We start from the raw sequence: 10,821 nt of genomic DNA on the forward strand, positions 1-10,821 counted from the left end.
CCCCCCCCCCCCCCCCCCCCCAGTTTTGTACCTTTTCCTGGTCAGAGATCTGTTCTGGTTATCTCACTCCGCCTAATAGCGGAGACATTCCTACACCGTTAGATGGGACAAGCAGCAGCCATTTATTGCGTGCTACCTGTGGCCGTAAACAGGTTTGACACTACCTTCCCAGCAGCTCCCACCTATTGCCTGAAGGGTTAGTCCTTCTTTCCAGATCCAGAGGCCACACTGCCAAGTCAGAGGCTTTATCAGACGAAATAAAAATCAAGTAAGGGGGCTTCCTTGCCCTACAACAGCAATTCTCATCTGAGTTTAGCACACTCGGCCACAGCTTTAAGACAGAAAGAACATTTACTGCATGCTTGCAATGTTGCGAAACTGCATGCTTTCCAGTTCTTTTCTGGCTTCTCGCTGCTGAGGGATACATCTCACTCTACCTGCACGTGATACTTACTGATTTCTTCCATTACTACAGTGTTGTCCATGGCTATGTGCACTGCCAGTGAACTCCACGTATCAAAAGTGGCAAGTTTTCTATAGAGGGGGAAAAAATGTAAGGAAGGATTAGTTACAACTACAAGACAAAGATAATGTTGTATTAAAGAAGAGAAATCGGACTAGGAGAGATTGGTTTTCAACAATTATACTGTACTTTTTTAAAAAAACACTTTTTACAGTTGTAAAATTCATCGCCACAAATTATTAAGACCAGAAGAATAAACAGATTACAAATGGGACCACAACTGGGAATTTGTGCTAAATACAAGACCCTTGATACAATCTCCACCTCAAATTCTGTAACTGCTGGTTATCAGAAAATGAGGGTTACTTAATTTCCTCCTTAAATGCTAATTTAAAAATAAAAGTCACTCAGACTTTCCCTACGTATCTTCCCATCACCTACAGCAGATACTAGGCTAAATGGGCAGACGGTCTGACCTGGGAAAGTTTCTTCTCAGGCAATCCCAGCCTATTCCAAGGGGCTCCCAGCTCAACTACTCAAGAATTAAGGAAAGAATGGCAACAGAAAAAATATTTCTGAAAAAAATCTCTCTGAAAATACAGCATGTCCCAGTTAAAGACAGTCCAGATCCTCTGCTTGTCACCACAGAACCCAGGCAGCAAATACTTCTGCTTTCCTCTGCTAACACATGAGTGACTTGATGGCTTCTTGGCAGCTTTTGGACAATGACAACACTGATGTCATTGAGAAGGAACTCATGCCAGCAGAGATCCAAACGACAGCAATCATCACCTACTCTGACACCTGCTTCTGGTCCGCTGCAAAGAGTATTGCACTCAGTTCTAGCAGCAAACATGTTACTTGTGGAACATGGAAAGAGATTTTCAGGCTTGTCCTCAGTTTGAAATCAGTTTCTCTCATCCTGATTGAGAGGAGTCCTTCTATGAAGTTCCTACCAATCAGGTCAATAAGGTTCAACAAGTCGCCTGGTAACAGAATTAAATCATGCAGTTGCACTTCATTCAGTGGGTAGAAGTGTGTAAGGCAGGAGGTACCACAAACCCACCGCTCGGTTGGAAAAAATACAGGAAAAACCCAGCACTTACTTGAGCACTTGTGCGACTGTGTTTGGTCCATACCATTGACCTATGGATTTCCCCTCTCCAACTCCCATCTGGGCTGCATCACAAGAAAAGAAAAAGAATTTAGCATATAATTTCACCTACACTATGCCCCTTCCTAATCAGGATTTACATTCAACAGTGAAAAAAAATCACTTGGAAACATTCCTGAGTCATCAGAAACCCCACAAAAGGGTGGGATCACAGTGCTGATGGAAGAAAAAAGCACATCCTCAAGGACTGTAAAGCAAACCCTTTCTCAGAAACATGATACAGAGGTCCAAAGGACAGCGTAACCTCAGAAAATAGTTATTTCTTGTCAGATTATCAGGAACACCCCCGTAACCTGAAGTTCCATTCACTGAAGCTACAGGAGCATTAAGACCCTATAAGCAAAAACTGGAACAGGCAGCCTTTTTTTTTTTTTGTGAAGGAAGTTTCAATTAAAGTGAGATCCTTCCTTGCTACTTCCAAAAATTTCTTCATGCAGCATTCTGCTCATGTTACAAGGTCTTGGCAAGAACAGCAACCACATGCTTTCCTCTCACCTTGGCTAAGCGGGATACAGAAAGTGGTGCTGAATATAACCTAAAGCCTGAAGACAAACACGAAGGACTTCATGGAGTCAAGAGAAAAATCCATCATAATCCATAGTAAAGTGTAGTAGCTTCAGATCACGCGAGAAAAACAGCATATCAGAATAACCTGCTAGGCTTTTCACCTAAGGTACTAAAACAAACATGGAGTGATGTTCTACGCTCTTGGGAAATCCAGACAGAACATTCCCCCGTGCTTGCTGGCACCCAGCACTCTTACCTATCTGGTGAATGGAGTAGTAGCTGTCTTTTTTGTCAATGAAGGCATTAAGAACATTGAAGTAATTATCCATCTGCCTCTTCCCTTTTATCCACCTCCAGTCTAAGACATACAAGAAGATACGTGAAACAGGACGTGATGGTTATTAGCAACCAGACATTGCAAGCTACAAGCTGTCTTTCCTGTGCCTCGACTGCTGATCAGATTTTCATGTCACTATCTTATTACTAAGCATCTGGGGCATCCCCAACCCTGAAGCATCAATTTTAACAGAAAAGCAAGCATTTTCACAGCTGAAACAAAAGCATATCACCCATGATAAAACAGAAAACAAGAACACTAACTCTATCCCATAGATGGGCAATAGGATACCAATTTCTCGAGGACAGGCATTCTGAGGAAAACCAGGTGACCTCATTAAAAAAAACTCCCACAGATTCAAAGGCCACCAACAACTGCAACAATAACTCCCATACAGTTGTTTACAGACGACGTATGGATCCAATGCAAAGAGAAGTATTCAGGGACAGGAGTCTACACTCAGAAAGAGAGGGCTTCTCAACAAGTTAAAAATTGAACTATAAACGAGTCAGTCACCCTGCTGTTCTGAGTAGGACTTTTTAAACTTCAGGTATATTTAAAAAAAAAAAAATCAAGAAAACCCTGGTACTTGCTTGGTGTCCATGGACTTAACTAGCACGTGACAGCGCTCTCCTTTAAGGTTTAACAACCACATTCATCTACATGGAGTCACAGACAGCTGCAGGAGGAAACCTGCTGGAGAGTTTCCAGCAGACTTTTCAGTCAACAGCCCTGAACTTAAGAAAATTCAAGGAAACGTTATAGAGCACTCAGCAATTCCCAGCTGCTGTCCTTACAAGTATTGCACTTAGGGAAGCATGCGGATGTCAGTATGGGCAGTGTCCTGGTTTACCTCTTCCCAAATGCCTGCAGACCAAGGCCTGAGCAAAGATCATCTGGCCACACCGCAACATGCAGCCCCAACCAGTATCAGATGTGGGACCAGTTCCTCCTGTAAACAAGGACAGAAAGCAAATATGTAATGAATGGAACAACACTGCCAAGCGGGAGATAAAAAGGAAAGTGCTGTAAGCCTGCACGGGCAGCAGGTTTATCCAAACCATCGGGTAGGGAATAAGGACTGTGCTAGCTCACACACCCAAGGCTGAGAAATAAAAACTCACTTATCGGTGACAAGCCTAATGGCAACCCGTAAAAAGAAACTAAAATCTTTAATAACGGGAAAAAAAATCAAAAGGAAATCCAAGCATCTCAGCTAGACAGGCAGCTGAATTTCTCATGAGCACAGCAGTTCTTGAGCACGCTTGCAGATTCCCAACCTAATTCAGAGAAGTTACTAAGCAGAGAAACATCTTGTTACAGACCACTTGCTGCTGTAATGCTCATTTTGAGAAGGCAACTCGTTATGCAAAATGAATCAGTCACAAGGCATTCCCACATCACAAGCAGCCGATGACTGTATGGGATTCCAAAGTGAACAACATGGAGTTAGGTCCAAAAAACAAAAAAACTCCAGCAACAGTAAAAAAAAAAAAAACATATCCTACATAATATAGGAGAATAAGCTGGATATCAGCTGGCAATAGAAAAACTGAGACAAAGACCTTAAGGCTGGAAGCATCTCCCTGACAGAACTGCAAAAGGAAGCTGCCACTTCTCTGAAGCTTCAGCTGTTTTTACGAGCTTCACAGATAAAAATGTTTAGCATGACCACAGCCAGTGAGCTGTCTTACAAGTACGCAGTCAGCTGCGCCTCCACACAGCTGGGAGAAGTTTCTTTGTATTGCTGCTTTCTTTTGAAAGAGAGCTCTGCTGAGTGTCTTAAGGAACAGCAACCAAGAAGCCTGGCTTCAAGTTCACTGGGAAATGCTCATAGTGTTACTGCAGTTCCTGCGTGCAAATCCACTTCAAGCACTAAAAAGCAAACAAAAACTCGACGTAGTCTAGAGCAGATACACGAGGGCGATAATTTCTGTCTCGTGTCTCTACCTTTTCTCTAAGACCGTCATTAAATCTTATTTCATCTTAGACTCCTGTAGGACCTAATTAGCACGAAGTACAAAAATCAGTCATGTTGTGAGGTTCCTAAATACACCTCGCACACTCACTCTCGTATCGTTTTTCAGATTATCGTTATCCCTCCTACCCAGCAGGAGCAGGAGTTCTCGCCTCAGATCAGGAAAAAGCCTACCCTATCAATTAAAAAAAGTGCATCGCCGACTCCCATACTCAGAAGTAAATTGACGTTTATGCTTGCGGGGACTGTTAGGAGCTTTCATTAGGTAGAGATAACCAGCTTCTTTATCAGAAAGCCTTGCTGAATTAAATTAAGTCTTTCTACAAAACTGATGGCAGTAAAGATCCTTCCCTGAATCCTGCATTACTGTCAGAAGTCACCCCAGCGACCAGTCCTGCAGCAGAGGAACTGATGGCTATTTTGGTAATGCCAGAAGCGTTCAATGTTTTTCCCGTGCTGTCAACAACCACAAAAAAGCCACCGGGTTATTGATCGTCTTCTGAATCCACTTCTGTTTTTAACAGCACCTATGTCTTACCACTTCGCACAGGAGACTTTTCTGAATTTTGAAACCGGCTTACAGAACGAACATGCTGCCTGGAGCAACTGAGACAGGGAAGGCTTTGAGCTATCTGCATACTGAGAACACAACTGATGTCATTCCACACAATAAAATAAAATAAAACAAAGATACCAATGCTTTCAGTCCCGAAGGCAATCCATCCAATGCCCTTTGATTCAAGGGTCACATTCATTACTTGAGAGAGTTAGCAGACAGAAACAAATTCAAATAGTCAACAGTCAGAAAGAGAATTATTTTCTCCTCACCCTTCCAGTGGGAAAAAAAAACCCTCAGAACAAATCAAAAACCCAGCCCAAGCACACAGCAAGCTTTCAGGACTTACATCACAGGTAAGAACCCCAAGGGACAGAACCTTTTCTGCTCCCAATGGGGAAAAACAAAATAGTTGCTAAAGTTCTAAGGGGGATCATGAAGGAATTCTGCCTCTGGCTTTCCCCTTTAGGAAGGGACAAAAAACTCACAACAAACATCCAGACTATAAAACTGTACACGCATCTAAAAGATGTGAACAAACCAGTATTTGGTTCTTCTCATTGTTTATCCACGGTGTCTGTTATGCCTTCCCCACCGACACCTCATCACCTCACAATCCTTAACACATTTCCTCTGTGATAATCCCAGAAAGAAAGGGAAGCCTTCTTACTTCTGTAGCATGGGTGGAAAGAGCAGCAGAACTGTGACGTGCACAGGTCTACTGACACACGTCCCAGGTCTCAGACTAGTGTCCTCCACAAGGCCAACCTTCTGCCCGTCACAGGCCAGGCCACCAGACCCTTAATTCCCAACAGCTACGGAGAAGTCCCAGAACACAGCCGTTACTTTCTGATGGAGCTTTTGCAGCAGCCAATTCAAATCTGGTTTTTAGATGTCTTCTTGGAACCAGCTCTCCCGAGATCCCCTGCACGCTCTGTGCCTCATCCTCCTGACCTATGCTCACCTCCCACAGGAGAGCACTCCAACCCCCGTGAAGTCACGGCAGTCTCCCAGCGGGTCAGGCTGTTACAGGCGGGACAGGCTCAGACTTACCGATGGCAGGGAAGTTCTTTCTGTAGGTGAACCAAAGCCGAGAGGTCACATCCAACAGGATCTCTTCTTTCTCTGAAAGTTTTTCAAGATTGAAAGGCGTGCACGCACAAAGAGAGCACCAAACAGGCCTAACCCCACCTCCTGCCCAGCCTCCTGCTCCTCACGCAGTCCGATGGCCCTGGCAGGCAACATCTGGATGAGGAATAGGAAAGCTCTGCTGGGCAGAAGAAACCTTTTCCTCTAAAAAAGCCGCAACCAACCCAAAACACCATGGCCACAGGTAAACTATGAAGCATTAAGCCATTTTCTTGCCTTTCTCCCGAGCTATCCCCTTGCCTCAATCATCCTGGCCTCATACAGGTCCCAGTAACTGGGAAGTGGCAACTTTCTGCACAGAAATATTCCAGAGTCTGCAGCGATGGCCAAACAGGAGGCAGCACGGCGGTTACAGTCCGCGTGCTCTGACAGTGAACAGACTCTGCTGTGCACGTACGAGTTTTGAGTCACCTCGCTGCTCACAAAACAACATGCAACACTAACAGAGCCCTCCAGAGCATCGTAACGAGTTGCAGCGTGCATGCAGAGTACCTGTAAAAACGCTGTATTTCCGGCCGAGGATCCACACAGGCTCTTTGGTCTCAGGGAAGTCTTCATATTCAAATCTGAGAGTGTCGTAGGTAAGAGTAGCTGCAACAGAAAGGAAAAAAAAAGAGTATGATTGTTTTTTTCCTTGATATTTAAAAAAAATCGTACCTAACCCGTACAGTAGAGCCAGAGCTGCTGTGACCCCGTAACCTACACGACCCACAAGCCTGACTCTAGCTGGCAAGAACATTTTCAACACCACATCCAAACATTCTGACAGGCCCAGGGAGCCAACGCACCCACAGCTCTCGCCTGGCTGCTCCACAAACAGAGAAGCAGAGGAATCTCCAGGCTGGTTCAGCCCCGGGTGCCTCCCAGGCAACTGAGTGGGTCAAGATAACGCCGGGGACTTCAGCCAGCAGCTGCACGCTGCTTCCCAGCACGGCTATCGCCACACACACCAACACAACGCTGAGGCCCTCTTTGCCAAGGAACGAGGCGATGGAGGAGCTTCTTCCAGAGAACGCTGCTTTTGTGGTGTAACATGGAAAGCGTGGATTGCATTAAAAAGCCAGCCAAACCTTGCTCCTGAAGTCAGTCCCTCCTCCAAGGCCATGAACTGAGGACAAGTCATCGCTTGCACCAAAACCAGTCTGCAGCTTGAGAAGACAAAGTGCTGCCTTTACAGGCGTCACGCTGAAAGCTGAGGAATACAGAGCTGTGCACAGGAATCCGAGCACACCTTGTGCCTGGTTCACCTGCTGCCTTCAGCGCCTGAATACCTGCCTCTTCTTATCCCACCGCTCAGCACTGATGGCTCCACTACGGAGCAGCTCCACAGCACAGGCTGCTCTGCAATGCCCTTGGATCAGAGCAGCTCAAGCCTTCGTGCAAAAGATACAAGAAATGGAAGGGGGAGAGGGAGGGCTGGATGTGCTGGGCTCCACGAGGTCTGTGTTTGGAAATAAGGGACTTTAAAGGGGTGAATGTGTAAGTGAGGTTGGTTTTAAAACATTTTGAAAGTTAATAATTGCATCTCGTTTTGTACGAGTCATTTCTTAAATAAGCTGTGTGTTAAATTTAAAGCAGAGCTAAGCCAGGCTGTTCTGTTAAAGCAGCTGTTGAAAGCATCTCTAACGCCAAACGCAATCAAACCTGGGATGATCTGACCAAAGTTTAAAACAGGGTGACAGACGACACACCACAAGTTCCTCTCGACCCCATCTTCAACACAGCCCCGCACCCTCTGCGGCACACGCCTCGCTGCTGGCATCCCATCGGGTCCAGCTGCTGCGCCTCTCCGGGGCTGCCCTCGCACCAGATGCCACCGAGCTCCCAAGCAGAAGATGCACGCAGAAGATGAGTCTCTCTCTCTCTCTCTCTCTCCATCATTCCTCTCTTGGCCTTCCAAAAGTCATCATCCGGAGCAGCAGTAAATAACAACCTGGCTGGTTTGCATTTAGTAAGTGGTACCTCCAGAAAGTCACCACGACACTCTGCTCCTCCTCTTTGCAGGCACCTAGGATGCTCTACCTGTGCTGGGGCAAACAAGCTACACGAGACTTTCTGGTTCCCGAAGGTACCTCGTCAGCCTTCTGCCTCTGGGCTCTTGGATCTGCAAGTCCAAGTCCAAACGGCAGAGGAAACGAAGAAGCAACAGCAAGACATCAGTGCAAGATCTGCTTCGGATGAGACGGTACAGTTTATTCTGGCAGCTCAAAAGCAGCCAGTAGTTGGTATTAAAAACAAAAAACTTATCACTGGTCAACTTAAAAACAAGTTCTCAGGTTTCAAAGCTCAAAGGAATATTTTGTAGTCTATTTTATCAGTTCACAAACCTGCTGTGAATCCATCTCTGTCAAAAGAGCCTCAAGTAGCTTGAGATGGATAAAAGGACACTACAGAAGCTATCAGACTGCCCACCATCCTCCTTTTCCTTCCTAGTAACACTTCCTCACATCCCCAAACATCACAGCCAACCTCTGCAACTCCCCCAGGTCCTTCGCAGGCGTGTGATCCGCGGCCGGCAGCTTCTCAGCAAGGACCTGCTGGACTCTCCCCTTCCACCAAAGCTACCAGAGGAAGGGACCAGCAAAGGCCCGAGGGGCTCCCAGGCTGCCTGCTGGAGCAGCGCGCATCCGGGGCGCGCGAACCGCAGGCGCCACGACACCGCAGGCTGAGGAGGAGAGCCCCAAACCCGCAGTCCCGCAGCCGAACGCCTGGCACCAGGCTCTGCAGGTCCCGGAACACGCAGTCAGACATCCGTGCCTACAGTTGTTTTGCTCTGAATTAAACACTTGCCGCCATCTGAGAGGGCATGACTTAAACACAGGAGTTAAGATTTCACCTTCACAGGGAGGAAACTTCAAGGTTGCTCCTGGCTGGCACTAAGGACTTGATAATGGGAGCAACGAACCCCCAGCAGGCTGGAGCCAGCACCTGCGCGTCCCCCTCACGAGCACCCATCCGCACAGGCTCTGGGGCTGTTTCAGAATTACACCCGTGGTGCTGCTGCCCAGGTGAGCTACGTACTTCAGCGGGACCAAAGCAGTGCAGGGGCACAACGAGGCCCACAGCTCGCGCGGGGGCCTTTCTCCTCCCTCGCAGCTGGGACCAACGGGGCTGAGCATCAAGAAATGCGGAACCCCCGAGCAGAAACCCTCCTGAGGACGTCTCCCTCCTGAGGACGCTCCGTCTCCCGGCGGCAGAAGCCAGGTGAGATCAGCACATTTCCTCGGGCAACGCTCCCGGCCTTCACCTTGCAGGAGCTCTCGCTGTGCTTTCAAGGCTGACCGCCGAGCGGCCCGCGGAAAACCCCCGGGCGCAGCGACCAGCCCGGCTCGGCCTGGCCTGGCGCACGCCTGCTGCCGGTAAGAAGGGCGGGAGGGGGAAGAGGGGCAGAGCCCCGGGCCCCGCGGAGCACCCCCCGGGAAGGCAGCTCCCCTCGCGGCCGCCCGGGGCCCGCCGTGCGCGCTGCAGCCCCGTGGGCACGCCGGGACCCCCCCGGGGCACCCCGCCCGGCCCACGCAGCCCCGGCAGAAGCCGGGCCCCGCTCCGCACACGCCGGGCTTCGCCCAGCCGGGAGCCGCTCGGTGCTCTGCCGGCTGCGGGAGACAAAAGGAGGCAGAGCCTCGGATGGCTCCAAAAGCACCGAGCGCTGCTCCCGGTGCTCGTCGCGCCCCGCCGCCGCCGACCCCCCTGCTCCCCCCCCCCCCCCCCCGCCCGGCCCGCACCGCACCCCACGTCAGTTTCCCTCCTTTGGGTAAAAACCCGCAGAAATGAGGCTTCTACCCGCCGCACCGGGGGGAGACCGGGCTCCGCGGCACCTCCCCCCGCAGAGCGGCGACCCCCGGAGCCCCGCGCGGCCGCACGGCACCGAGGGGCTCCGGGGGTCCGCACCGGGGCCTGCCCCGTCTGAGAGAGCCGCGGCTCCGCTGCCGTCGCCGGGCCGGGCCGCGGGCACCCACCTGCGTCCATGGCGGCGGCCCCGCCGAGGGCTGCGTCCGCTGCCGGCCCCGCCGACACATCCGCCCCGGCGCAGCCGAACCCGCTGCCGCCGCGCGTCCAATCGGAGAGCCGCTCGCCGCCGGCCCGGGCGGCGGTTGGCTGCCGCCGCGGGTCGGAAGGTTTGGCTGCGCCGAGGCGCTTCCTCCGTGCGTGGGGGCCGCCATTTTGTCGTACGGAAGGCCGCCGCGGAGCGGGGAGAGGCGATGGGGCGGCGGCGAGGCCGGGGCTGTGGAGAAACCGGGGCGGCGATATGTTGCGTTGCGCCGCCCGGGCGATCTGCTGGCGCTGCGCGGCGCGTGAGGGAGCTGCCTGCCACGAGCGCTCCCGGAGGAACTCCGGGCTGCGGGCGCGCCCATCTTGTCGTACGGAACCCGCTGAGCTCCGCCCTAAGGATGGCAGCCCCCCTCTCCCGATCCTCTTGGCCGCTCTCAGCCGCCACGGGCCGAGCCCGTCTCTCGGGAGGCGGCCGCCCGGCAGCGCCGAGGAGGCGTGTGAGCGCCGCCGGGAGCCCCCCCCCTCCCTCAGCGGCCGCTCCGTGCGGCGGCCCCTCGGTCAAAATGGCGGCGGCCACACGGGGGCCGCCATGCCGGCGGCGCCGTACGGAGCCCCGTTCCCCAGGGCGGAGGGGTGACCTGGCTCCGCCATCTTGCTGTACGGCTGG

General features: G+C 50.9%; 1 protein-coding gene across 2 annotated transcripts in view; it reads right to left on the reverse strand.

Moving 5' to 3' along the window:
- Positions 1–10,228, reverse strand: part of ATG4B (autophagy related 4B cysteine peptidase) — a 20,121-nt gene extending 9,893 nt beyond the window's left edge. For both annotated transcript variants that reach the window (XM_035334355.1, XM_035334354.1), the window contains exons 1-7: positions 10,121–10,228; positions 6,657–6,755; positions 6,069–6,140; positions 3,335–3,433; positions 2,401–2,502; positions 1,570–1,642; positions 455–534 (exon numbers count right to left, since the gene is read on the reverse strand). In XM_035334355.1, coding sequence (XP_035190246.1) covers positions 455–534; positions 1,570–1,642; positions 2,401–2,502; positions 3,335–3,433; positions 6,069–6,140; positions 6,657–6,755; positions 10,121–10,130 — 535 coding nt within the window. In that variant the 5' untranslated portion in view covers positions 10,131–10,228. The remainder of the gene's footprint in view (positions 1–454; positions 535–1,569; positions 1,643–2,400; positions 2,503–3,334; positions 3,434–6,068; positions 6,141–6,656; positions 6,756–10,120) is intronic.
- Between the last annotated feature and the right edge of the window lie 593 nt (positions 10,229–10,821).

This window comes from Oxyura jamaicensis, chromosome 9 (assembly GCF_011077185.1).
Source record: "Oxyura jamaicensis isolate SHBP4307 breed ruddy duck chromosome 9, BPBGC_Ojam_1.0, whole genome shotgun sequence".
NCBI classification, from domain to species: Eukaryota; Metazoa; Chordata; class Aves; order Anseriformes; family Anatidae; genus Oxyura; species Oxyura jamaicensis.